Raw genomic sequence first — 26,632 nt, forward strand, 5'->3', positions numbered from 1 at the left:
AAATTGTTTTCTTTTCATCTCGAACGAGAGGTGTAGGTGTCGTTCGGCTTACTTCAACGAATCGATAACGTACATCCTACAAGAGTACACATTCCAATCGTTCATAATATACGTTTGCAAGTAATTACAATTTGACCGTCTGACCGTCTTGCGCTCGTTGGTCAAAGTTTTGCTTCGCAAAATTGTCGATTTTTAATTCGACCTAATGGTTCTACATAGAAAATAACCGAATCGTCTCAATCGGTTTAATTCGGCCTAGTTAAAACTCTATTTCGATGAAACGGAACATACGTAATAAATTTTGTAAAGGACGAAGAGAAAAATCCAACAAGTCCTTATACGTAGGATTTTTCATCCGTATTTTCTACTTATGATAAGAAATATAATTAGACGTTTATTATGTTTTAGCGGAAGGGGCGAAGCTGCCGTGGTCATAGAGATAGGAGGACAACCGGATGGTGAACGAAGCGCTAGACCAAGCGTTTCTTCGATCTCCTCTGTATTGAATCAAAGTGCCGACGACAGCGACTCCGGCTTTCACGGTTTTCTATCCCGAGACGATCCCAGTCACGCGTCCAACAACAATTCCAGCCCTAACAGCGTCAACACTGCCTCTTTCCCGAATCTTAGTGGGAGTAACGGTAACGGAAATGCCAACAATAACAATCTTAAAGACGTTCAGCATATACCCAATGGTTGGCCACAACAGTCTCCTCAATACGGTCAATCAGGCTCGTCGCAACATCAACACTCGCAGTACTGTTTCTCCGAACATTCTGTTTCTCAACAAGGTCACTCTCATCAGCATCAAGCAATGTTGCATCAGCCACATCAGAATGTCCCTCAGGTTTATCAGCACAAGCAGCAACAGCACCAGCAGCAGCAGCAACAGCAACAACAACAACAACAACAACAACAACAACAACAACAACAACAACAACAACAACAACAACAACAACAGCAGCAGCAGCAGCAGCAGCAGCAGCAGCAGCAGCAACAACAACAACAACAACAGCCACATGTTAGTCAGATTAATGTGCAAGCTGCCCAATCTACGCCTCGAAAATTTGGTCAGCCTATATACGCGAACGCACCGCCAAAACCCAGGAGACTAACCGACGGATCCAATGAGTATTCCACTCCTTCTCCTGAGCCAGGTTATCGAAGATCTCCTGTCTCGCCAGACGTTACCCTAACCAGCAAAAGTTCCATGTCCGATTACGATAGAAACAGCATCATTTATGCCACCGGAATGAGTCAGCCGGCGCAGCAAAGTTTAAGGACGGACAAATCTGGCTTGAATTATGGTTATTGTCAAGTGCAATCAACCGAAAGACGTACTCCTGACACTTACGGACGAAGTGCGAAGCCTAGACCCAACAGAGGAAACGGCGACTACGAAGAGGTGTACGGTATACCTCAGCTTTATCAGCGACCAGCTGGACCTGTTGTTGGATATACCAAGGGAAATGCACCAGCTCCCATACCTATTCCCACTTACGCGCAACATCAGCAGATGCATCAACAACAACCACAAATTCATTCGCCAGTAACGCCTCCCAATGGTACTGGAATTCTACTTCTTTCGGTTATATTTTAAAACTTTAATGGGCCTTCTCTTTCGATCTATCTCATTTATATTTCATTTTATGCCGCATTTAGTTTTACCCATTTTCTCCTCAGTTCCCATAATAAGACAGCCAATGGCCCATCAACTACCACCACCGCGACCTCACAGTGCCGATTTTCTCGAATACGAAGCAGCAAGACGACCTCAGCAACAAAATCTTGCGCAAAACGAAAGTTCTTTGAGCCAACAGAAACGCCCCCAAAGGCCTAAGTCGAGTCTAGATATAATGAACCCATCGGATGCGACTAACGATGGTTATTATTATTCCGAGGAAAGGTTGGTATAATTAATGAGATAAGAAATCTTTTTGTAAGCTTTTATTATAAAACATCGTACAAGAGACATTTTGCGCATCTGTTTTAAACAGATACGCTGCACAAATGCGGCAATCAGCAGTGTATCTCCATCAAACGCCTCAGCATCATCAACAACAAAGAAACCAATCGCTGTCGCGGGCCACCGTACCATCAAAGATACCGACGGTCCATGATAGAAACGGTGATATTAGAATGGCTACTTTGCCCGATTCTTCTTGTTCCACTTTGAGACGTTTGCAACGAGAGCATACCCATCCACATCAACATAATATATCTGGTCAAACGTTGCAAAGACATAATGAGTGAGTCACGCTATTAGCAAGTAGTTATTACCCATTATGTAATATACGGTATTGCACGAGAACGAGCTAATAGAAATATTTAATTTTTCTATTTAGAAATGTATCTTCATTAGATATTCAATGCTATTGTTGATGTGCGTCCGTGTGCGCACACTCTTGTTTCTATCCAGATTGTCCAACCCAGACGCAAAGATGAGAAGATCTTTACGTGAAAAGATCTACGAATCAAGTGCTCGCAATACATTGACACGCGAGTACGAATCGTCGATGAGTTGGAACAGATCTTCCTCTCATTCTAATCATGGAATTAATACGGCACAGTCGTGTCAGTCCGCTCACAGCGGAGCCAAACGATGGGTCGAACAGCAACAGCAACAGCAACAGCAACAGCAACAGCAACAGCAACAACAACACCAACAACAGCAGCAGCAGCAGCAACAATTTTATAGATCTGCATCGGCACGTTTGCCAAGGTCCCGACATCCTGGCGCTTTGGATCAAGACGAGGATGATTACGGTGGACGGTCTTCCGCGGAACAAGATACTCGCGATGGCGAACGGAAAATTCAACAGGTTTGCCTAATTGATTTAACAGATAGTAATATATGCATTTTCAACGCCGATAAAATTTGGAAAGCTTGACGCAACGATCATTGCAGCGAGAAGAGTCAATGAAGCGTTTGCTGGAGTGGAAACAACGCATGTTACAATCTCCCCTAACGCGAAAACCATCCGGATCGTTGAATCGGAGCAGAGCACAGAACGAGCTGTCGAATTATTATAAACAGCAAGCTCTTCTGGACCTGGCAGCTCACGAAGCTTCGGTAACAGAAGCTCGTCATTCGCGAAGAAAGGAGGAAAGCCACAGGTCACACGTTAGAAGCAAAAGTTCCGATGGTCGAAGAACCGTCACTTCCGTGTCACGATACAACAGTTACTCGAGCGACGACGAAGGTAGGGACAATTCCCAAGAATTCATTATTTAATTGTGGCCTCGTCATTGTCAACGTATCGAGGGACATGATCGTTCCCTTTCAACCAATACGAATGCGAATCATTTTCAATAGTACTCGCTTACAAATCCCTCGAGTACGTTGCAATTGCGAGGTTTCTTTAATCCTTGGTAGAATAGATTGTATCGCGCTGAGATTATTTGCAGATTCTAACACCTAATATTTAATCGCTTTAACACACAATTTACAATTTACTCGTAAACGAGACACAAACGGTCGAGTGCTAAATTAGATACATATATGTCTCTAATTTATTTTATACATGTAGCGCATTTTACGGCGCTCCACATAGATCCACGAGCTTGGTTTGAACAAATCCTCGTGTTGACTAATACATATTCATGTAATTATTTTGTGAAGAAAAAATGTTTTGGATGTGCGCGTGCTATAGAAAAACATTATACCTCCGATAATTGGGTTATCCCAATTTTGTGGAGTTAAAAAAATCTCCCTACTACCTTAGTTACGCATCTTGTTCTCACTTCTCTATCGATGGTAATGCGTATTTCTGTAAAGGCACAAAGCGAGGCACAAACTAGAAACAAAAACATTACCTTCCGGTCCGTGGGGCTCCTTCTCTTTGCTAAGTCAATCCTCATTGGTGAATGGTAAATGAATGGTGATTGGTAAATGGCCTGAATGATTAACAAATTACTACTATAATCACTTCTAGGTCGTTTAAACTTGATCTCTCTCTCTCTCTCTCTTTCTCTCTCTCTCTCTCTCTCTCTCTCTCTCTCTCTCTCTCTCTCTCTTTGTCTATCTACCCACCTAGCTATCTTGATGCCTTCTAACACTTAATCGGATCTTGATCCAACATATTATATATGGGATCGGCATGGCATGCGAGAGGATTGACTAACAACATTAATGCGTTCGCTGATTCGTGATTCTCGCATCGAAAGTGTCCGCTACCGCAAGTTTAACAGGCATTTTTCGAATCAATTGTCAAACTCATTGTATTGTGCGTATATCTGATCATTGGCAATCATCAGTTCGGCAATTAAGTTTAGCCGCTAATTTTCAACTTCCTCTAATAATAGTAATAATAGTAATAATACTTATCGTTTGATCCAATGAAATGATATCTCAAGACAATTGTTCAGAAGGAAATAGCTTCGTTAACCCTGCTTTCAAGTTGAAAGGGTGTAGTTTGAAAGGGTGGGTGTCTAACCTGAAAAGGGAGTTGTTCATTTTATCATGTATTATAACTCGCAAGTAACGGACATGCGTTCGTGTGTTTCTTTGTAACGGACAATTCAGAGATGGGAGACGTTCGAAGAAAACGAACGCGCAGGCCCTCGCATGCAGGAAGGAGCCCCCGACATGCCGGTGACGATCGTTCGTCCACGTCGACTACCCAAGAGAACGGAAGGGCGGCGATACAAGGAAGCGTACGTACGAACGTTCCAGCGTTATCATCGGCGCAGTTAGGACAGACGAATATTCGATCGAGGAACGAGAGTAAAATACATTTCAATGGCAAGACCTCCTTGGCAAGTCCATCAAGTATACCGCCTGACGCCGGTTATGAGGAAATAAGTTTCCCACCGATGTCAAGGGAGACCCGTACGGATGCGTACCTCGTCACGTCCGAAAATGTCCGATCTAATAAAATAGCGGAACGACGTCTCGAATGTGGACATTTCAATGAGGCTCAGCGCAAGCACCAGACGACGTTGTTGAAAAAATCAACGGGTATATTAAAGTCTTCTAGCCTGTACGAGATCGACGAACGATCGACAACAATCAACATTGCAATTGGCAACGTTGAAATGTATAGTAATACGAACGATTATGTCCCCGCGGACGCGTGGCCTTCCGTTCATAAGTGCGTTCAATGGGATTCCAATGAGGATAAGGATAAGGAGGAATGGGATTCCAATATAGATGAAAGCAAACTCATAAAGGAATTTTCTTATCAGTATATAAAGCCAAAACAGGCCGAGCGGGCCGAGGAGGCTTGCGGGAAAGTGGTGGAGGATCGTTCGTTAAATACGATCGAATCTACGAATCTCGTACAGTCGAGAATAAGATCATTCGAATCGAACGCTGAAAATGGTAGTCCCGTTAAGGAGATGTTTACCATGCAGGAAGCATTGAAAGCTTCGCCAGTCGAGACGTCCATCGAGGCACATGTTTCGAGATTGGACTCGTCGAGAAAGACATCTTCGATTATTCGCAGCTTTGCTTTGGGCGAGAATACGAAAGGAGGAAATGATTCTGGCGTCTCGCAATTGAAGAAGGACGGACATGCAAAGCAAGCGTCTACCGACAGCAACAAGTCGGTAAAGGATCTCTTGGCGGATTTCGAACGAAAGTCTCAACGGGCCCGTAAATTGGAGGAATGCGAAGAAGTTAAGCATCGAGGAGTTTTCAGCGACACGGAAACCCTTCTTTACGAAACCGGTAGCGACTTTGACCAGCGAGATAAGAGCGAGGAACGTGAGGAACAACAACAACAACAACAACAACGGACCGACGAAATGTTGCTCCCAGATCAATCGAACGAGGTGGAAACGTATTTGAGCACGTTGAAAATAAAAAAATCTCTATCTCAGACGAGACATAGAAGTAACAAATCCTCTGTTGGCGATTTTGAACAAAGAACAGTAGTCGAGGAGTCGTCGTCTTCATCATCACCGTCGTCGTCGTCGTCGTCGCCGTCGTCATCGTCGTCGCCGTCGTCGTCGTCGTCATCGTCGACCCACTGTCGAATCGTCGATGGTAATTCGTGTCGCACCAAGAAAATACGAGAATCTGCTACGACGACGAATACGGAATATCCGTTAACGCACGAACAAGTCAGAAGATTTCCCGTGGAGGAAGGCGAAGGCGTCGTTACCGAAGAAGGCGATTTGTCGATACAAGAAGATTTAATACCGGAGGAACATTATCTTCCGATGTCCCCAAGAAAAGCGATTTTAGATCCGAACGAGGATGACAGGCCCAATCCGAAAATGATGGAAAGTCTTTTCGCTAATCTAGAGCACGAGGAGAGCTCGTACGTCGAGATGGCGCAGAACAATGTAAGCCATTCGCTCTTGGCTCCTAGGAAGGAAACGAACGAGGATCGTGATTCCGGCGATTATTCGACCTTGGACGCTTCGCATTACGAATTTGTCTGCGTTTCCGACAGCAAGATCGAACCGGTTTACATGGAAGTTAGCCAGTTATCGGAGAAGGAAGAGAGAGACGACGATGGGATCTCGTCTAAGACGTCGAAGGTACGAAAGAACGATGAGATAGGACGCAACGGGACTAAATCGGATCTCCCGGACATTTTGACGGCTCTGAAATCGGACAGTTCCGACGCCGACGACGAATCTTCCAAGGATTTCGATTCTATAGATGCACCAAGACATCCACGATTTAGTCTTTCGGATACATTCCGACCTGCCTCCTATTACTTGGGTGCCAGTCGTACGATGATAGCCGAATTGCACGATTCCTCCGACAGCGAACTCGTCTCCCCGCCTCCCATTCCTACTTCCCCGCCGCCGTTAGAGGACTTGGATTCTTTGCAAGAGATGCAAGATTCCTTGGAGATTAAAAAGGTGGCATCGCCTCAGGTAGCCGTGGTCACTAAGGAAAACGTAACGAGCGTGGATTCTCCAAAGTCGTGGAACAGATTGGATCACGGGGACAGAGATCAGAGATCGCCGTCGAGGCTATCCGAGATGTCGGGGACCATTAGTTCCACCTTTCGAGACAGTAGGATGTCGTTGGAGAGCGCAAGCGGTAGTGATTCGGTTTCCGTAGTAGAGCTTAGAAGTCCGGAAGAAGAGGCGGCGAGGCACAGACAATTAAAGAGGAGACCAGTCAGCGACGAGGTTTGCGAGGTTTTGGACAGTCTCGACGAATTGGAATCTATTGAGAGTCGTTTCGAAGTGGATGGTGCCAGTATAGATCTCGACCGTTATCTCGAGGAATTGCAAGCGCGCGATGCCTTTAACGTGGATCTCTACGCTAAGGATTTGAGTTACAACAGTATTTATGGTTTCAACGAGAACATGTTGGTGGTCGACAAGCTACAAAAGACTACTTGTCAAGATCTTTCGAGGAAAATTAAGACTTTTAATTTCGGACAGCCCCTTCGTTATGACAACAGAAACAAGAAGAACGGCTCGGCAAGTAGCCTGCCATCTATGAGAGTTTGCGAAGTGCCGCCTGTGCCGTCCCATCAGCACTCGCAATCCTACACGGGGGACGCTCATTACGAGAACATATCGAGTTTCTTGCCATTGAGAAATTCACCTAGCGTACGTTCGGACCCTTCGAGTGAGCAACGATCGCGAGACGACAGAGCTACGCTCACGAACGAGGACGAGCTGACGGAACCATGCCTTAACAAAGACTCAAGTTATTCTTTGAGACCCGTTGATGGACGATCCTCAACACGCTCGATAGCCCCCTTCGATTCTTCCGCTTATTCTTCTTCTTCTTCGGGAAATCATCTCGGGAACGATCTCGTCCAAAATCCAACGCAAACGGCCAATAATTCATCGTATGGCGAGCAAATGACGTCGAATCGTTATCCAAACGTTTTAACCAACCACAAATCACCTACCACCTCTGATCACGTTCAGCATCCATCTCCGATCTCCTCGTCGTCGTCGTCGTCGTCATCATCGTCGGTAAAATCCAATTCATATTTATCGTATTTAAACGGTCCCGAGGAACGCGTTCAAGGCGATCAATCCGGAGCACCGTACTATTACTCGGACCTTCGCGGCACCGTACGAGGTAGCAACAACAACAACGACGAGAGGCCGTCCATCGTTCACGGTGGTCATGTCTCGAGGCTGCCGCAATTGAACAACCAAAGAGACGATGCGTCGGCTATGAACAAGAGGAACGACATCGGTCGTATAGTGAATCCGATAGCTAGGCAAGTTCCCAGACAGATTCAAGTCGAAGGCATTGACGAGGCCAGACGCATTGCCGCAGAGCTCAGGAAAACTACTTGTCGATTGTTGAGCGACAACAAAGCCGACTTGGTGGATAAAAGAAATTTTTACGAAGCCGACACCCTTCGGAGGGTGAAATCTAACGATCCTCTACCAGACGCATCCTTGGCGGAGGTTAGTACGAGAAATCTTTATCCCCACGGATTGCGGGATAAAACAGCCGACGGGGCCCGTTTGAATACAACGGACGACACGCAGCCGGACGAGGCACCTCTCCTCGTTCAAGCTTCGCATCGGAGATCTAGATCGTTAGAGGGACTTTTAGACGACGTTGGCCTTCAAAATCTCGTCGAACAAAGAAACCGGGCGAATCGTTTGTTAGCCTTATCGACTAGGCAAGCCGAGGAACGCGCCCGAAATCTCTCCGCTCCAGTAGATTGGTCGCAAACAACTACTTCGAACGATTTTAACGTCTTGGATCCTTGGGAACAGGATTCCCTTTGGCGTGAAAATCTTCGTAGAGTAAGCTTACGTAACGCCAGATCATTGGACAACTTGGAGAGTCAGGACGCTGGATCAACGGCCATAGGTTCCTCTTCTTGTCCCGATGGCAAAACTCGTCCTAAGATCACGCGAGGTGCTACTTACGTGAACGATAGCATGGCGATGCGAAACGACAACGACTCGTCGTCGACTTTGGATAGGCCGCGAGTCAAGCGAAGGATCAACAACAAGCCCGAAGAGCTTGCCGTTCTCGAGACTCATGAACCGACGAATTCTCCTCTCGTCTCTTACGGTACTTGGGATTCTCCGACCGAGGAAGTATATAGGAAAGAATGTCCCCCTACCGAGGTACAAGACGGTCATTTTTTAGCGGAAGGCAACCTTCCCTCGACGCGAGCGACGAGGGACTTACGTCCGTCGTCGGGGGCTTGCGTGGCGAGTCGTCCCGCGAATTCTGCCACGAGTTCAGCCTCGTTCGAGTTGGATCGCGAAAAGTTGCGACAATGGGACCTACTGTCGAGCGCCTGCTTACTCCAGGAACAGCAGCAAAGTACTACGACGACAGTGGAGTCGGGGCGAGGGTTGCCAATTGTCGATCGGTTTGGACTTGTCATCGATTCGAAGAACATGCCCGTGACTACTACCATTTCGACGACGACGACGACGACGACGACGACGATGACATTGACGACATTGACGACAACGACGACAACATTGACGACAACGACGAGCAGCAATACCGGCGACGTGACTGTCGCGGAGGCATTGAAGATTACGATATCGGAAACAATCGATAATAAGAGCGATCCAACGTCGTTTCTTAAGGAACGTCATCGAAGCTCGACGGCTTCCTTGGAGGCATCAAAAAGACGAGAAGCGATCGAGACGATAGACTCGCGTAACCGGGCTCCAGGTGAGTGGCTCATCAAGACCGGTGCTGCCTTTGGAAAGTGACGCGTGGGGCCTGGGTCGTGTTCCAAATTCGGCTTTCGAACATTTTAATATTGTACTTTCGTCTTTCGTCTCGATTCGATTTTTGGCCTTTTTTTCGTACCTCCCACCTCTCCTCTTGCGTTTTGTGTTTGTCATTAAATGTATGTACCTGCGATCTCGCGATTTTTCTGACTCTTCGCACGAGACCGCGTTCCAACTTGCATACCGAGGCCCCTTCCTGTTGTCTGGGCTAGACGTTTGTAAATCGATGACGTGTTCTTTCGATGATCATAATCTCATAAAGAGACCGGCTTTACGATCGGTGCGAGTTGGAACACGGCCTGTCGAGGCCGGATGACGTCACGTAGACTGTAATTTGCGCTAATCCAATTACCACTTATCTCTCTTTCTTTTCTCTCTCTCTCTCTCTCTCTCTCTCTCTCTCTCTCTCTCTCTCTCTCTCTCTCTCTCTCTCTCTCTCTCTCTCTCTCTCTCTCTCTCTCTCTCTCTCTCTCTCTCTCTCTCTCTAATTCTTTTTTCTTCTCTTTTTCGACGCGCCGTATTTCGTCGCAACTAAATATTGCTCGATCTTATTTGCGAATTCTAATTTTTTTAAATAGAAAAGAAGAAAATATTTTTATTGGTTTAGGTATTCGAACGTTCGAACCAAGTCAGTAAGATCTTTCTTTCTCTTTTTTTTCTTTTCACGATAATTTATACCAAATTTTGTAACGGGGAAACAAACCTGCACAAGCAAATCACACTCTTTGCGCGACCACGAACGTTAACGATTTATTTTTAGACGCAGTTACACCAGAACAAATTGAAGTTATGTAGGGCTCTAACTAATTACGCTTCATTTAGCGCGTCGTGACGTCTGGACACAATATACATACACATATAGGATAATATTATTTATAGTTTACAAAGCGATGATTTAATTTAAATTTTAAAACGATGTACATAAATTTATTATATAGTACCATATGCGAATGTATACTTAAACGAGACAAGAGAAAAGAAAAGAAAAGAAAATTTGTAGAAATGAAGATGATAATCGAAATACCTGTGTAACACCGGAGACTCCCTTTCTCAGCGAGACACTCGCACTTTAATCCGCGACGTTTCAACGAGAGAAAGAGAGAGAAAGAGAGAGAGAGAGAAAGAGAGAGAGAGAGAGAGAGAGAGAGAAAGCAGAATTGTTCTATTATAGACAGAATCGTAGATAGAATCAAAGTCATGCGCGTAGTGACTTTTATTAAACGCATCGTTGTGCGTGCATCATGCATCCGTTTAACGCGCAAAGAAAGGTAAGTTTTCTTCTTCGCAATAGAAAAGAAGCTTTTCGACGTCGAACGTACGAAAGTCAAATAAAATACTTGGAACGTTTCTATGTCAAATCTTATAGAAATTTTGAGAAAAAATAAGAAAAGAAAGTGGCTATGCAAGAGACACGGTTGACATTATTTTCATTCTCTTTTAAGAGAGAGTTTGAGAGAAAGAGAGAGAGGACCAAAGGATCGGTTTAAAGGGAAGATTCAGCTCTCACGTCTAACAAGTCCGTTCACCCTGCATGCAGTGCGTTGGGTAGAGGAGCCTCGTGCCGCCCAAAAATAAGGTGATTAAATCCGTAGCTGGTTCTACCTCTCGGCCTTCTCTCCTCATACATTCTTTCGCACGCGTCGAAGAAAGAAGGAGCAAGTTCTCTGGCCGCTATCCAAACGGGTTCGAGGATGCTGCTGCTCGAAGGCCGAGAAAGAGGTTATATCCTTTCTGCGTTGGTGGGGGAAACAACGAAATCTCAAAGCATTCGTTGGACTATATTCCAAAGATGGAAGTACAATTAGCAGTATTATTATTACGAAAGGTTAAGTATTTCTTTTGGACTACTTAACCTTTAGAACGAATAGTCGAGGATAATTAGTAAAAAATAAACATCGATCAAGTATCCGTCGGTCTTCTGTTAACTTGGGATAAGAAAATCGAGTATCAAGTTGAGATTTTTCAGTAGAGTTGAGATTCGAGTTGATAGAAACTTTGCGATTCACGCAGGCTCTCCGTCACGCGTCGTTTTTATGATTAAATTTCATGCTTTCCGAGTTATTCCTTTACAGGGTAGTACACCACTACTACAGGGTATTACTCGAGAGCGCTTAGATTTTATAAACACATAAGAACCGTTAGATCGCATTGGAACGATGATTATTTTGTTGGTATCATGTTGCATGTTATGCTACGAGGGAACAAGCAAGGCGGCACTACATTTACGATGACATTTCTCGAGTTACAAATCAACAAGTTACACATTGTTTTTGGCCCTGCTATATATATACTCGACCTTCAAGCTTTTAATATATTTTTACACGAAACACCACGAGGCTTGATCCCTGACTCATTTAAATTCTCAACATTCTCAAAGAATATCTTTGTCTTTGCTTATTTTTTCTTTATGCTTTCTATTCTTTCTATATGGTAATAGTAGCGTTTACTGTTAAGCCACGTTTGTCGCGCGTAAGCGTTACATAGACGGAGGATGATTTCAAGAGATTCGGTTAAAGGAGAAAAGAGGAAAAAAAGTTGATTTATAAATCGCTAACGAGGGTAGGAAAAGTGCAGCCTGTTTACAACGGAGACACATCGTTAGGACGAGAAGAGAGAGAGAGAGAAAGAGAGAGAAAGAGATGGAGAGGTTTGTCCGAGTGGTCCTTGAATCTTTCTTTCGCTCCCTCCCTCCCTCCCTCCCCCCTCTCTCTCTTGGCACAACGCGCGCACGCAGACACACACACACACACACACACGGATGGAGAGAAGTTACGACGTATGTACGTACGTGCTCGGTCGATTGTGTGCCGTCGTGGCTGCATGTTCCTTTGCCGCTCACTACTTACGTCAGTCAGTGTCAGTCAGCCGGTGGCGCTCCGCGTGTTTGGACGTGCCTCTCGATCCCTCTCGTGGATCATTGGATCTTCTATTTGTGTTAGAAAATTAAAAGCCCCGAGAGAAAAAAGAAAAAGAAAATAAAATAATAGGAAAGGGAACGTGTATATCGATCGCGTAACATTCGCAAAGGAACAATGGTTGATATAAAAAAAAATGTGGTGATGATGATTTTTTCGAAAATGCACGCTGGCGATTTGTTAAAAAGGCCAACGAGTATCGATCCGTGCTCGTTTTAAAGGTTCTCCGCGAATTCGCGATGCTATTATCGTCCTCGTGGTAGCGAGGGTTCATGGCGAAGTTAGCCGATCGTTAAAAAGAAAAAGGAGAGACCGAAGAGAGGAACTCCCTCGTGTCCTCTCCTAGGCAAATGATTCTCTCTCGTGAGAAGAAAGAAGCGCCGAATGTTGTTTCATGCCTCGTACCGCCTTTGTGCTCTTCTTTCCGCATACTTATTGGCAGGAGGTTCGCGACGACAACGACGACAACGAGAACAAGGAGGAGAAGGAGGAAGGTATCTTGACGAAATATCGGAATAAGTGGTGTGTTGAAAAGAGAAAAGAATAAAAAGATAGAAAATAAAGAAGAGAGATAGAGAGAGAGAGAGAGAGAAGATGGGTGGAAAGGTTGGACTGATTTGTGGAAGCTGCTGGTCCGGCAAATACAGTACGTATAACGTGTACCCCAATTTTCTTTCGTTTTTCTCATATTCTTCATTATGTATGAAATAATATCTTATATAAGTAGGCTAGATTATTGATTACCTGGATATCTACGATCATAATTATTCAACTCGACAATCGAGATATGAAAGGTTAATTTGGTTCAGTGTAATATGTACGTTTTTTCTTGCTCTGGGCAGTTAGAAAATGTTACGTTCGTATTGTATCGATTTGTTCATCGAAAAGAAGAAGTCACGGATCGTGATCCCGAAAAAATCGAGAATCGGTTTCGTTCTAAATGACGCGCGTAAATCGATGAAGATCGTCGAACGTTCAAGTGAACATAAAGATTAGATTTGCTCTGAAAACAATTCCGAAGGAAGTAGTGCGCAGTTAACGAAAATTCCATGATACGTCATCGTTATTTCTCTCTCCCCCCTTCCCCCCCCCTCTCTCTCTCTCTCTCTCTCTTATATTTCATCTTGGAAAGACTATGAACAACGAGCAGAAACGCGTCGCGAGTGTGAGCGATCGAAAGGAGGTGGACGAGAAAAAAGAATTGTTTGAAAAAACAACGTAGATTATTTTCTGGTTAAAGCTTATCTGGAATGGGGCCAAAATAATCGTTGCTCGAAGCTACTCTCACGTGGGTAAAGGATTATCGGTCGGGAAGAACGCGTATGAGCATTCGAAATCAGAATTTCTGTAGAATATAGAACGCATTTCGAAAAGGATTTGTCTCGGTTTATGACACTCTTGCTTTTGCCGTTGCATCGTGCACTTGCTCGTTTATAAGCTTTCGCTGCTCGAATCCTCGTCGAAAAGTATAAGTGATTCTTTTCTCGCGTTTGAATCTACACTTTTGCAATACTCTGTTCATTTTAAACCGAAAGCTCGTGATCCTTCGAATAATCTCATCCCGTTTGCCACCGTTCTGTTACACTTTATCGTTTTATCCTCCTTACCTTATTCGAGTGCGAAACGATTCGTTGAATTTCGACGAGCAGAATGAATTGGGTTCGATAAATGAGCATTATTCGTTCTGCACGACGAGTCGTTGCCCTCTTCTCTTCTCTTGGAATAATTCGATCGAATCAGACGGTAAACGGTTGCGGAAGCAACTCTAATTACCTATTGCCTATTCTCCCAGTCTTTTATCGTCGAGCTTCAAAGAACGCAAGAGGGAGAGCGAGAGCGAATGTCGTGCACTCATAGATATACTCGACGTGCAAGCCGGTCGAGCGAACGAGTAGATACCGTTACCCGCAGTACAACACATTCACGATCGTCGTTCGATCGTCGTTCGATCCTCGACGCGCGTAACGTTTCGTTATCCTCTACCTCCTTTTTCTTTATCCAAGTATTTTCGAAGTTTTAGTATTCGGTATATATAGAACCTATCTGGAACAATAATATGCTTGAAATCGTCCGAGATGTTATCCGAGAAATCGTTCGAGAAATCGTCCGAGAAAACGAGGAGTCTGTAAGAAGTTGATGAACTCGTTTGCGGGTCAAGTTGATGCTGCACTTGTGATTTAATTGTTGAGTTCAGTGTTTGCTCCAAATATTCGATGCAGTTCAAACAAGAAAACAACAGGGCCATCGAACGTGTATTAACTAATTAGAATAAACTCTATCTGCTAATATTTTTTGCGCAATATAGGATTCGATTAGCTCGCGTTCGAGGATGATAGAAATTAGTGTTCAATACCATCTCTACCACGTAGAATCGTTGTTGGCGAATATGCGATATTAACGGAGAAACGCGAACGGAAATGATCGAACAATAGACTAATGGGAGATAAAGGGAGCATTGAAAACACGTCGATCAATTAATTTCGCAGAGTGGACGCATTCTAACGCGTATCCGGATCTACTACCTAACAACCAGCACGCACATTTTATCGTTTCTGCGGAGCGGAGCGGTCTCGGAATTCTCCCGTTGAACGAATATCAATGCGGTAGGTATCGTTCGTGCCTGTAATATCCGATATTCGATTCGACCAAGTAGCGACCAAGCTCGATCATTGGTCTTGACCATTACTACGATTTATCCTGTTTTAAGCTCTCCCTTCCCCCCTCCCCTCTCCCTCCCTCGTCTAAATTTATCGAATATATTTCGTTTCCTTTCCACAGGAAAAATATAAAATATAGCTAAGCAGAGAAAGAGAGGGGGGAGGGCATTTGTATAGATATACTCAGAAGATTGTAAAAAAGGAGCAACCGTTTTTCTTAACGGATCAGTGAGAAAGATTGTGTGCGTCCAGTGTTTTCCCTTTTCAAAGGATCTTTTCAAGGTGTACAATAAAAGAAAGCGAACGTGTTCTTGGTACGGAAAGTCCAAGCTCGTTTAATTGACGTCTACGAGAAGCGCGTGTGGCCTTTCCATTCAATGCCATCTCGCTCGACGTCGTTGGATGATGTTGCGCATTCCCCGAGTAGCGATTTTTTATTCTTTACATTTTTCACGTTTTTCCGTACATCGTACGCGACGGAATCGAATCGATAATGAGATATGAAAAGTCTTGAAAAATACGTATATACGTATGCGCGATACACGAACGAGGTACAATACATTGCTGAAGTCGATTCGCAATAGATTTACATAGTTCGGGATAAAATGGAAATTGGTCACACACGCTCAGACTTGTCGAAAATATGTTGGTGCATCAATCGTGACGTGACAAGAATTTGACTTTTTCTTTTCTCTCTCTCTCTTTCCCATCACGTCATCTACGATTACTCACGTTCCGATGTACGTCGTAGAAATGTCGATCCGAGGAGCGGAACTATGCCTCGGATGTTCTCTTTCTAAGGCCATACACATCTTTTTGTATAATAAGCGAGTGATATTGAGTCATTACGAAAGTTTACAATGCTTCATTAAAGGGGAAAGCGTGTGCGCGTACATACACATCGAGGTTGACGTAGTAGATATCGCTTTGTAAAACGTAGCCTCGAGTCATACACAAGTATCACGTTCCCGCGAAAACGTTTTACTTTTATTTTATTATTTTGCTTTTGAGGAGGTTTTTTAACATTTACCTCCCACAAATTCTCTTTCGGTCGAAAGTCAAAATGAATTAAAGTACTTCGATGAAGTTAATTATTAAACGAGTTTCCAGTTCGGAGTAAATTTCACGACGCTTCTATTCTAAATGCTATTTTTATTCTGACAAAATATTTTATTTATATTTTCTTATGCTATAACGCTATTTTTTTCTTTTTTTTTGGCGTTTACAAATAGATCGCGTACGAACTTTTCAGCGGACAAATTTTCTAGAACAATGCGGTCAAGTTCCAATGGATGGCCTTAAAAATGGACGTAGGTGAAGGTAGGTAGGCTCTAAAATGTAGTTTAGATAAAAAAAGTACCTACAAACATAATTTAATACTCTCCCCTCAAATTGTACGATTCACATCGTACATAGACATATTCTTGAATAATAAATACGTGCACATATTTATCGATAGAAAATTTTTTAAAACGTATGAGGAAGAAAGAAAAGGAGAAAGAGAAATAAAATGATGACATCGAAAGAGTCTTACTCGAGTCAACCGACCTACTTGATCACTACAGATACCGCTACTTGGCATCCAGTCGACGTTCTTCTCTCCTCTCTCCCCACCCAACTCGTCTAAGCTCGGTTATTACCACGCTGTCGTAAGCACGGTCCTAAGATTACAGAAAACAGTCACATCTCTCTTGAGTGAGTGAGAGAGAGAGAGAGAGAGAGAGATGCAAGTAGAAAATGTCGGTAATGGCGATGCAACGCTAAAAGATCATGCCAATGTGAAATGAAGTGAAGTATGTTTTCTCTCTCTCTCTCTCTCTCTCTCTCTCTCTCTCACTTTATTGCAATAGCGACCATTTAAGAATTCATATAACGGGTGACACTCGAAACGACTCAAAAATTGCCGAGAAAATGCGATAGCTCGTTCTTTCATTTTCATTCTATTTTGATTAGTTTACTTTCTTCTTTTTTCTTTTTCCATAAGAATGATTCGAATCTTTTTCCCGAAGGTTCGTTCTTCTTAGATCCGACGAAAGTTTATAACTCGAACGCGAAAAGTATAAAATGGATTGGAACTTTTCTCCCGTTATTTTCCATCGGCTCGGTCGATTGGTCGGTCGGTTCACATAGTCTAGTCAGCAAACGCAGAATTTCTACTTTTCCTCGAAGGAGTACATTAACGGAGTTATGATACCCGGTTTATCGCAATGGCGCACCTGTTACTTGCACTCTGCATATTTCTGCGCAATTTCATGTAGCGTCGAGAGAAAAGTGAGAATCTTTGAATAATTGATTCCTAATAAATGATACGTGATGTGTATTAGGTTAATTCTTCATAGTAAGAGAGAGAGAGAGAGAGAGAGAGAGAGAGAATTTATCGACTTTAGCTAATAATAGTTTTGACTTTACTCGTGCATAAGTTTCTCTCTCTCTCTTTCTCTCTCGTTTTCTCCTTTCACTCGTTAGTTTCGATAGCAGCATGAAGATAGAGAGGCAGAGCGACGAAAGAGAAACGAGGCCTGCCGTTAGGGGAAGAACAAAAAGAGAAAATCAACATTCTCCCTGGTCACCGCGGTACAGCAACAGGTCGTGGACGATACAAATGACCATGAATGTGCGTTTCCTTTACCGTTTCACCTCCAATATGTCGATAGTATTGTATCACCTATCTATTTTCGTTCGCTTTTACTAAACTTTGTTCTTCCATTCATCTATATCCCCTGCGACGTTTCTTTCCTCTCTTTGCTCTCTGTGCGCGTGCGCGCGTGTTAAAATTGATGAAAATATTTGTTGAGAGGAAATATAATACGTGTACAAATATAAAACGTGACATAAAAATACATCTACTCGCTCGGAATAAAGTACGAACGGATATCGCAAACTGATATAATCTCGCTTCGATAGATCGAGTTTAATTTGACGGAAAATGTTATAATTTCATGGCAGACGAGACTGTTTGCCCCGAACAATATATACATATCTATGTATATGCATATTATTAATTACCGCTATTCTGCTATTTCATTAACATAAAGTAGATAGAATAATTAAATCACGGAAGCGGAGGATAATTGAACTAAACTTTATTATTTCGTTATTATCGAACAAATATAGAAAATGGAAGCTTTGGACTATTGTAAATAATTTGAATTATTTCGAATTGATAGAGTGATGGCCGTTTGTTCCCTTTTTGTTTCGTTTTTTTTCTCTTCTCGTAGACGACTGATTTCGTTCACTCGACCTTGATTATCGTCGATTAAACGACATAGAATCGTTCCTGTCACGAGTCGAATTGTACCATAAAGGGTTAATGGCCCTTAAAAAAGGTCGGCACAATTGTCGAGACAACGCTCTCGTATGTGCCGTGTTGCTTCCACACGTATCGTGGATAGATGTTATTTCTTCGTTCGTCGACGTGGTCTTTTGTGCATTGCGTAGTTCGAATATAAATGAAAGCAACGACACCCTATATATATAATACTGCGCGGAGACATAACGGTCTCTGTCAGATACCTTGATCTTTTCTGCAACGATGCCAAGTGGAACGCCTATATTTACCGACACACGTGCGGTAATACGTTCGATTATGAATACGAAATGCCATGAGCGATTAAACGAAGGAGTTTTTTTTTCTTTCTTTCGAATAATATAGTCCGTACTCTCCACTCGTCCTATTATCATTATGTTTCGAGGATGAAAATGTGCGTTGTTTCTAAAAAAGGAAAGAAAAGAAAAAGTAAAGTAAAAAGAAAAATTATTTTGATTATAAAGAATAAAAAGAAACGTCTAGCGTGGTACAAATGGATCGTATCGGTATTACCATCGATCGTCTTTATCTTTTATGTATTTAGAACAATACGTATCGTTATTCGCGAGTATATTCTATATCGATATAGAACGTATTCGCGAGTAACCCAGAAAACTAAAAAAGACTAGTATAGAAAGAAGAGGAAGCAAGAGAGACATTGGAAACGATGAAAATCGCGAAAATCGCGTGGAACTAAGTAAAAGGACTTAGAACCTGTTAGTTTAATCGCGTTTTCGGTATTATCCGAGAGATTGCCGCATTGCCAGTCGACGAGTATGCGTGCACAGGTGGTGCGTGCCCTCGTTAAGGCACAAAAAGGGAAGTCACGATCGTGAACCTATCTGTGTCATACACGCGCACGGGTCCAAAAGCATAACTACGATCGAGAGAAGAGACCCTTTACGTAACCCGCTGTTGTGACCCACTTTCGGGAACGTATAGAGTTAATTGCACGCGATAAATTGTCCTTTCCCGTCTACTCCCTCACGACACGAGCTTCGTCCGTTCTTCGTGAATTACCTTTCATTTCAGTTCTGACCATGCTTTTCCGGCTACATAACTACCTTTCTATGCCTAGAAAACATTCGGTTTGTTGCTCGCAGTATAATCGGATCGGTTGGCAGCCTGCTGGTTGGACCTTTCCTCGCTTTTTACAGGAAAGGAACAACTCTAATACAAGTTGGGATCGTACATCGACGTTTTCAAATATGTCATTGATTTATTTAAATCTTTTAAACACACACACACACACACACACACACACACATATATATGTATATATAATATGATTCGAATCTTGAGATTTTTAATATCCCCTTGTTTGTTTTTCGTAGCATCCGGATCTGGATCGGTAATAGGAAGAGATCCACTTCCGCCGAGAGCAGTTAGTACGTCTCATTTGCCCGAAAGAACTCTAACTCAGCCACCGGCTGTGGAATCGACGTTGTCATCGACCTTACCATTGGCACGAAGCACCAGTGGTCATTGTCAGCAGCATTTTCCTATTCATCGATCGAGCTCGCAAGAGCAGCAACAGCAACAAGAACAGCAACGATTGCAGGCTGCCGAATCGCAAATTTTACGGGCCTCCAGTAACGGGGATATCGGAACTAGCCTAGCACAGTGTGTATTCTTTCTCGACGAAGACAGTTGCGCGACAAAAATTCAATGGGAAAAACAAAAGGGAGACATAGAAAAAGAGTACAAGTTGTCCGAATCAAAATGTGATAAAGAAACGAACGAAGGCGAAATATTTACTTTTGTATCGAAATTTGTATATCCAAATTTAAATGCTTTCTGACGCGAACTATCGCGAATTCGCCTAAACGAGAAAATTCAAATTCCTCGTGATGATTTAATCGGCATCGAAAATCGTCAAACGATTGGTAATTGGCGGTTCAATAAGCGCCGTTATGAATCATCGTGTGTACGATCGTGTTATCGTGATAAAGAAATGGATGTGGTTTTAGATCGAAAGACCGTACCGATCAAATCGTCCAACTGAGAATTAATATTTTAATGAAATTCCTGTCTAACGAAGCGTGCTCCGAAAGTCGAAAGCATATTTTATAAATTCAATTGTAATTTAAATAGATATTTACCATTAATTCGATTTTAAATGAAGTATTAACGAAATAACAATTTTTCAATTTTTACAGAACTTGTAACAATGAAATGAGGAATTTAAAAATGTCATCGCCGAATGGTCATCCGGCTCAAAGATTGCACTCGTCTACCGGACATTTAAGAGTAATGGATTTGAGCGAACATCGAATTTCGAGTCCGAGCGATAATGAAATTCAAGTTCACAGTCCAAGTAAGCTCGAATAAATATAGTACGTCATTGGTACCATTTATTTTTTCACGAATCACTTTCACATTTCTTGACTCGACAGAAGGAAAGGCGTATATATTTATTTGATCGTTGTAAATGTTTTGTGAAAACTGATACTGAAAAACGGTATTGATAGCTTTCCTCGATTGCTATTTTCTTCATGCTATTTCTCTTTCTTTTTCACCCCTTTTTTTATAATTTTTTTCTTTTTTTTTCCTTCTTCCTTAATCTTCTTCTCTTGGCAGCATTCATCAACCGATATCGAAGCTGTCCTCTATCGAGAATACACATTTTATTGGTATTAATCGAAGAGAAAGCCATTTTCATCTCCTATTTTGCGGTCACATTTTCTTTTACATTTCTTTCCTTGCAATTGCATGCGAGTAATCATCAAAACTTATTATCGATTATTCTCTTCGTTCGCAACTGCACACGGGGCGTTTCTAAATCGCCAAGCAATTTTCGCTGGCACCAAGTCGCGTTTCATTTATTTTCTCGTTTAATGAATACTACTGGGGATTAAATACTTCTCTAATAAAAAATGCTGGACAAACAAGCAGAACAGAAAGTCTGTTTATGATCGAACAATTAAATTCCGTCGATCGGAAACGATAGAGGAAAGTATATATATCTTTATTTGCAATATGTTTGAATTTAATGGAAGAAATTTTTTACTTTTCCCTTCTTCCCGGTAATGTAAGAAAAAGTATAATATCATAATAATATATAGGGAGCAAGTGGATATTCGGTAAATTTAATTAAGAATAAATTTAATTTGATAAATTTAATCAAGAATGTTTTTTTTACAGTCGAAAGGAAAGTCATTGGCTCGATTGGTATAGACGTGAACCGAAGTGGTGGTAGTGGGGTAAACATCAGAGGGAATCAACGGATACGCGAGAGCACGGAACTACTTCACAAAAGGGTGAGTAAACTTGCTCAGTCAAAATTTGTTCAAACTTAGAGGAGACGTTCGATTTTTATTGGCATGGTAGCAGAGCATGGAAAGATTCCAGAATAAACGTAAAAATGCCTTCATCGCCGACATACACACACACACATTCCTTGTATCCTATGGCACTCTCTTATTGCGTTTCATCGATCGAGCGTAGCCTCCTGCATTATCGTCCGAGCATGTAAATCCCATTAGTTCGATTAATTAAAATCTTGTCTCGGGCAGCGTAATGTGATACGCACGCGCGCCCATACCTCTACGCGTACATTTGTGTACGTGTGCGTGTGCATGCGCGCTGATTCAAAATTAATATATAATATAGTAATCGTATATATACATATATATCTCCATGAATCCTCGAATTGAAAATTTATCACACATTGATGTCCCCGAGGATCAAACCGGAAAAATTTTGCGATAAATAATGCGGGAGTTGATATCCGACGCGATCGATCTAATTTAGAAGTTCGAGCTTTTAAAAAATCAAAAAGAAAGCGCTTTTTATTTTACTTTTAAAATCGACCTGTAAATGATAAAAAAGAAAATTGAAAACGGATTTCTCCGTCAAATTCTCCATCCAAACGTTAAGATTTATATAAGGTTTCGAAGAAGAAAAAAAATCCGACCTTTGAGTTGTAATAAAATACTAATATCTATGTCGTAGTACACTCACTGGAATTAAGTAAACGTAGATTTTTCGTACTTAACATGTTCACTTTTGAATCATCATCATTGCTGTTTTTTGATGGAATCGTTTGAAATTGAAAAAAAAGAAAGAAAAAAAAAACTCTGGCATGCACTGACATAGACATTTCACACGCACGAAATAAAAAAAATGAATGAATGAATGAATTACAAAGAGAATCGAATCGCACGTTTATTCTCAGTATTCGCCTCAGTGATCATAAAATCGTTGCTAAGCGTCTAGAAGAAAAAATTACCTTTAGAAAATAAAATTCGTACAGAGGAAGAGAAGGTACTCGGGTAAAAAGGATCAAAAGGAAGGATGCAGAAAGAGGATGGAACAAGAAGAAATTCCTCCTTCTCTTATTCTTACTCTCTCTCTCTCTCTCTCTCTCTCTCTCTCTCTCTCTCTCTCTCTCTCTCTCTCTCTCTCTCTCTCTCTCTCTCTCTCTCTCTCTCTCTCTCTCTCTCTCTCTCTCTCCCTTCCTCCCTCTAGCATACTTGCTATAAACAGGACGGAAAAGAGAAAGAAGAGAAGGAGATTAAGAAAATCGAGGGCCAAGATCCTTCGGTCCTGCATACGGTTAGGATTGGTCAGCAAGGGCATCGTCCCAGGGAACCGTGCAAACGAACACGTTAAGGCGCATTCACAAGGATCCGAATAATTTGACGAACTAAAGGGAAAAAGTTCATTGAAACAAAAAAAATACGTTTTCACACACATGAAATATATGAGCAAACATGACACGCGATCTTGCAGCATTGGTTTTTTCTTTCTTTTTTTGAAATTTTTAATCAACTCGTCGAAAAAGGAATCTAAGAGTGTCATAAACGGAAAAAGCAAAACAGGATTTCTTAATTCGATAAGAATGATCGGTTCAAATTTATATATAGTAATTAAAGGGTGCGTAACGATTGATCGATAAACATGAAGAAAATATTCTGATGGTTATGTGCTGTTCCAAAAAATGATATACGATTAGGGAAGTAAGAAAAATAGAATCGGCAGATCGGTGGGCTTTGGAACTGTCGGTTGGATCTTTCGGTTCTTCGACATCAAAAGTCAACTGCAGTCATGACGAGCGCGAAATCAATGTAGTCTGCAAAAAGTAGGGAAGGACGTTGGCCACGGGCCTTCGAAGTTGGAGCGCGATTCGTACAATGGCCGGATTAGAAGATGATTTTGTCGTGTCCTATTCCTTTCTAAATACGAATATTATCAAGCCCAATGAGTTTCTACTCAAGTTTAGCCTCTACTCAAACTCCCTATCAATTTTCTTACAAATTCGTATAATTGCGAATGTACCCCGAAATTTTCTCCAAGAGAGAAAGAGAGAGAGAGAGAGAGAGAGGAGAAAGAGAGATGGTGGGGGTAATAGCGGCGTCTGGCGGAGGGATAAAGATTCCGTTTACGTAGTACATTGTACCGCGGTAAAGTCGGTGAAGAGAGTCGAGGCGAGTCGAGCCGAGTAACCGATCAGAACGGGCACGACGCCAGTCTTCCTTCCAAAGGCTTCCAATCTTTCAACTCGTCAGAGCGTTATCATCCACGAAGCGCAATCTCTCGTGCCGAGCACACGCTAGAGTTATTTTCCGAGAGTTTGTATTATTAGGCCCATCTTTCTATCTCACTAAACTTGATCCGTTCGATCGTGAGTAGTCTACGTATAGATAGCTTGTGAACGAGAAAAGTGTGTGCATTTGATGAATAGACTTGTGTGCTTTGTGTCTAATCGTTTGATTATGTTCGATGTTGTTTCAATTAAATTTTTGTTATGCATAAAGTAACACGTTTCGATAAAAACTAATCGATCTTACGTCAGCGCACCAGTAGATCAATCGATTCCCTAAATTGATTGCCTTCACTGGAATGAAATAGCAAAAGTATCAATTGGGATATCGTTTGGCCGTCTACTCTTACGAGCTTTTCTATGATACATATTTTCGATTTGTCCTTTAGAATCCTTCCTTTAGGAATATCGCGATCGGTTGAGAGACACTGCAACAAGGCGACGCTCCAAGTCGAATAACCGCGATCGAAAGGAAGGTGGAGGACCAGTTTTGCTGATGCATTTCGATTTCTTCCTACCACGAATACATACTTTCGAATCTCAGTAATCTCTTAAAGTTCATGCGTTACGTTCTACGCATTGATGACGTTTAAATAATTATCATTAAAATTCTTTATCTATTTTAAAATATTACATTCTATCGATCGATGAAAGATCTCAACAAATGAATCCTATGTATCCCACATCAATTACCATACAATGTCAAAACTCTCTCCTGCTCCGACGAAATTCTCGAAATCGATAAAGCCAACAAACAAAAAAAGAATCTTCTCTCCGACCGTGCCAATAAAATAGACTAGCCAGGACATAGGGATTTCAATTGATGGATCGTTTAAGTAAAGGCAATTGCATGTCTTCTCGAACAGAGCAACGTTAATTTGGCCCACCAAAGAAGAATAGCTGGTGGTTCACCGACAGCAACGGCGGCGGCAACAGCAACGGCAACGGCAACGGCAACGGCGGCAGCAACGGCGACGGCGACATCGACGCCGACGATCACGCCAACGCCAACTCCAACTCCAACTCCAACGTTAACTCCAACGTTAACACCCACACAGATTGGAACGAATGATCTTGTTCGGGTCTCTGCTGGTGAACTCCTTGGAAGGACGCACGAAGAACTGGTTCTGTTGCTTATTCAACTACGTAGGCAGAACGCGACCCTTCTCAAGGCCATGGACAATTGTAACATGGAAATTGAGGCTCAGGTCCGATAAAATCCATTTTCATTCTCATCCGATCAAGAACCGATTTTAAAAGTTCATTTGCTGAGGTCTTTCATGGAATTGCTGTCAGTATTTTTGATGATTGTGCTTAAACACGTTGGATTAATTAAAGAATCGTTCCAACTTGTTATATTTTTCATTTTGATTTTCATTATCTTTCTGTTGCGTAAAAGGCACGTGAATGAAATTTGAATAATCGTTCGATATTGGCACGGCTTGAGCAACGGCTTCTTTGCTGTTTACTCGTCTTGCTTTATATCCTCTCATCTTCCTGCAAAAAATAACGTGCTTACTTGTCGTTTTCTAAAGAATATCGTATTTCAATGTCGGCCTTGGAAGCGTCAGTACGACAGTATACTCTTGACCGTCGCCGAGACGCATAGGAAACCTTTCCAACTTTAAATGAAACAACGTCGTATCTCGCAATCAAATGTATCTCAATGATGAACGGACCCATTTTCTATATCCATTATATTTGGTTATCCTAAATCTACTTTTTTTTTAATTGATTTGCAAACGGAAGTTTATTTATTTGTTAATTGACAATGCTTTTCTTTTCTTTAACATAGGCAAGATTGACAGAATTGGACACACCAAGGCGTTTGGAGAATCTTCAAAAACTTGAAGAGTTAAAGAGACACCTAATGAATCTTGAAAAGCAGGTAAAATAATATAGAAAGAGGGGGGAAAAGGAAAGGAAAAAGAAAAGTTTGCAAAATGTTAAATGACGCTTAATCTTTAACAAATAATCTTAAACGAACTGATAAAGTCTTTATTATTGATGATCAGTACGAGAAAGGGAAGCCTCTGATAAATCTCGTCGACAACATGGTCAAGCTCGGCTCTTTATACAATCGTAATACCGCCAATGGAAGTAGCAGCATAACATCTTCTCGTAATGATTTATTCCAAGAGAATACGAAAAATCATCGCGATCGTTTGGAATTTAATCAAAGAGTACAAGAACAACGTTTGCTGGCCGAAGAACGCAGAGATTGGAATAGACTCAGTCCAGATCATGGACAATTGCAGGTAATCAGCAAAAGTTGACATCTGATCGAGTAAATAACATGAAGTGAGTAATTGTTAAAAGAGTTCAGACGGTGACTGTTCCAGATAAGTTGTCTTTCATGTTTTTTTTTTCATCTAACATATTTTCTCGTTGAAACGCGATATCAATGATCGATCTTCAGGCTTGAAAGCTCACACTCGATATTATCTTTATGTCGTAGGCCAAGGTGCAGCAGTTGTACAAACTGGACCGATTACTTCAGGAAGAGTCAGGTACCCTTCATAGCCTTCAACAGGACAAGGTTCGTAATACGATCGTT

General features: G+C 42.1%; 1 protein-coding gene across 19 annotated transcripts in view; it reads left to right on the forward strand.

Annotated features, from left to right (window-relative positions):
* The window catches only part of LOC118450905 (uncharacterized), a 59,561-nt gene that overhangs the window by 26,138 nt on the left and 6,791 nt on the right, over positions 1-26,632 (forward strand). For 18 of the 19 annotated variants that reach the window (XR_014983048.1, XR_014983051.1, XR_014983049.1 and 15 more), the window contains 13 exons: positions 409-1,565; positions 1,684-1,906; positions 1,998-2,249; positions 2,420-2,822; positions 2,909-3,203; positions 4,526-9,589; positions 19,865-20,153; positions 20,690-20,847; positions 21,675-21,790; positions 24,942-25,283; positions 25,871-25,963; positions 26,091-26,333; positions 26,534-26,614. Coding sequence is in view for 10 of the 19 variants with exons in the window: in XM_035886898.2 (XP_035742791.2) it covers positions 409-1,565; positions 1,684-1,906; positions 1,998-2,249; positions 2,420-2,822; positions 2,909-3,203; positions 4,526-9,589; positions 19,865-20,153; positions 20,690-20,847; positions 21,675-21,790; positions 24,942-25,283; positions 25,871-25,963; positions 26,091-26,333; positions 26,534-26,614 (8,716 nt within the window). In the remaining 9 variants the exon portion in view is untranslated. The remainder of the gene's footprint in view (positions 1-408; positions 1,566-1,683; positions 1,907-1,997; positions 2,250-2,419; positions 2,823-2,908; positions 3,204-4,525; positions 9,590-19,864; positions 20,154-20,689; positions 20,848-21,674; positions 21,791-24,941; positions 25,284-25,870; positions 25,964-26,090; positions 26,334-26,533; positions 26,615-26,632) is intronic. The other variant, XM_085661737.1, reaches the window with a different exon arrangement.

The sequence above is a fragment of the Vespa mandarinia genome, chromosome 15 (assembly GCF_050613455.1).
Source record: "Vespa mandarinia isolate Hongniang chromosome 15, ASM5061345v1, whole genome shotgun sequence".
Taxonomy (NCBI): Eukaryota; Metazoa; Arthropoda; class Insecta; order Hymenoptera; family Vespidae; genus Vespa; species Vespa mandarinia.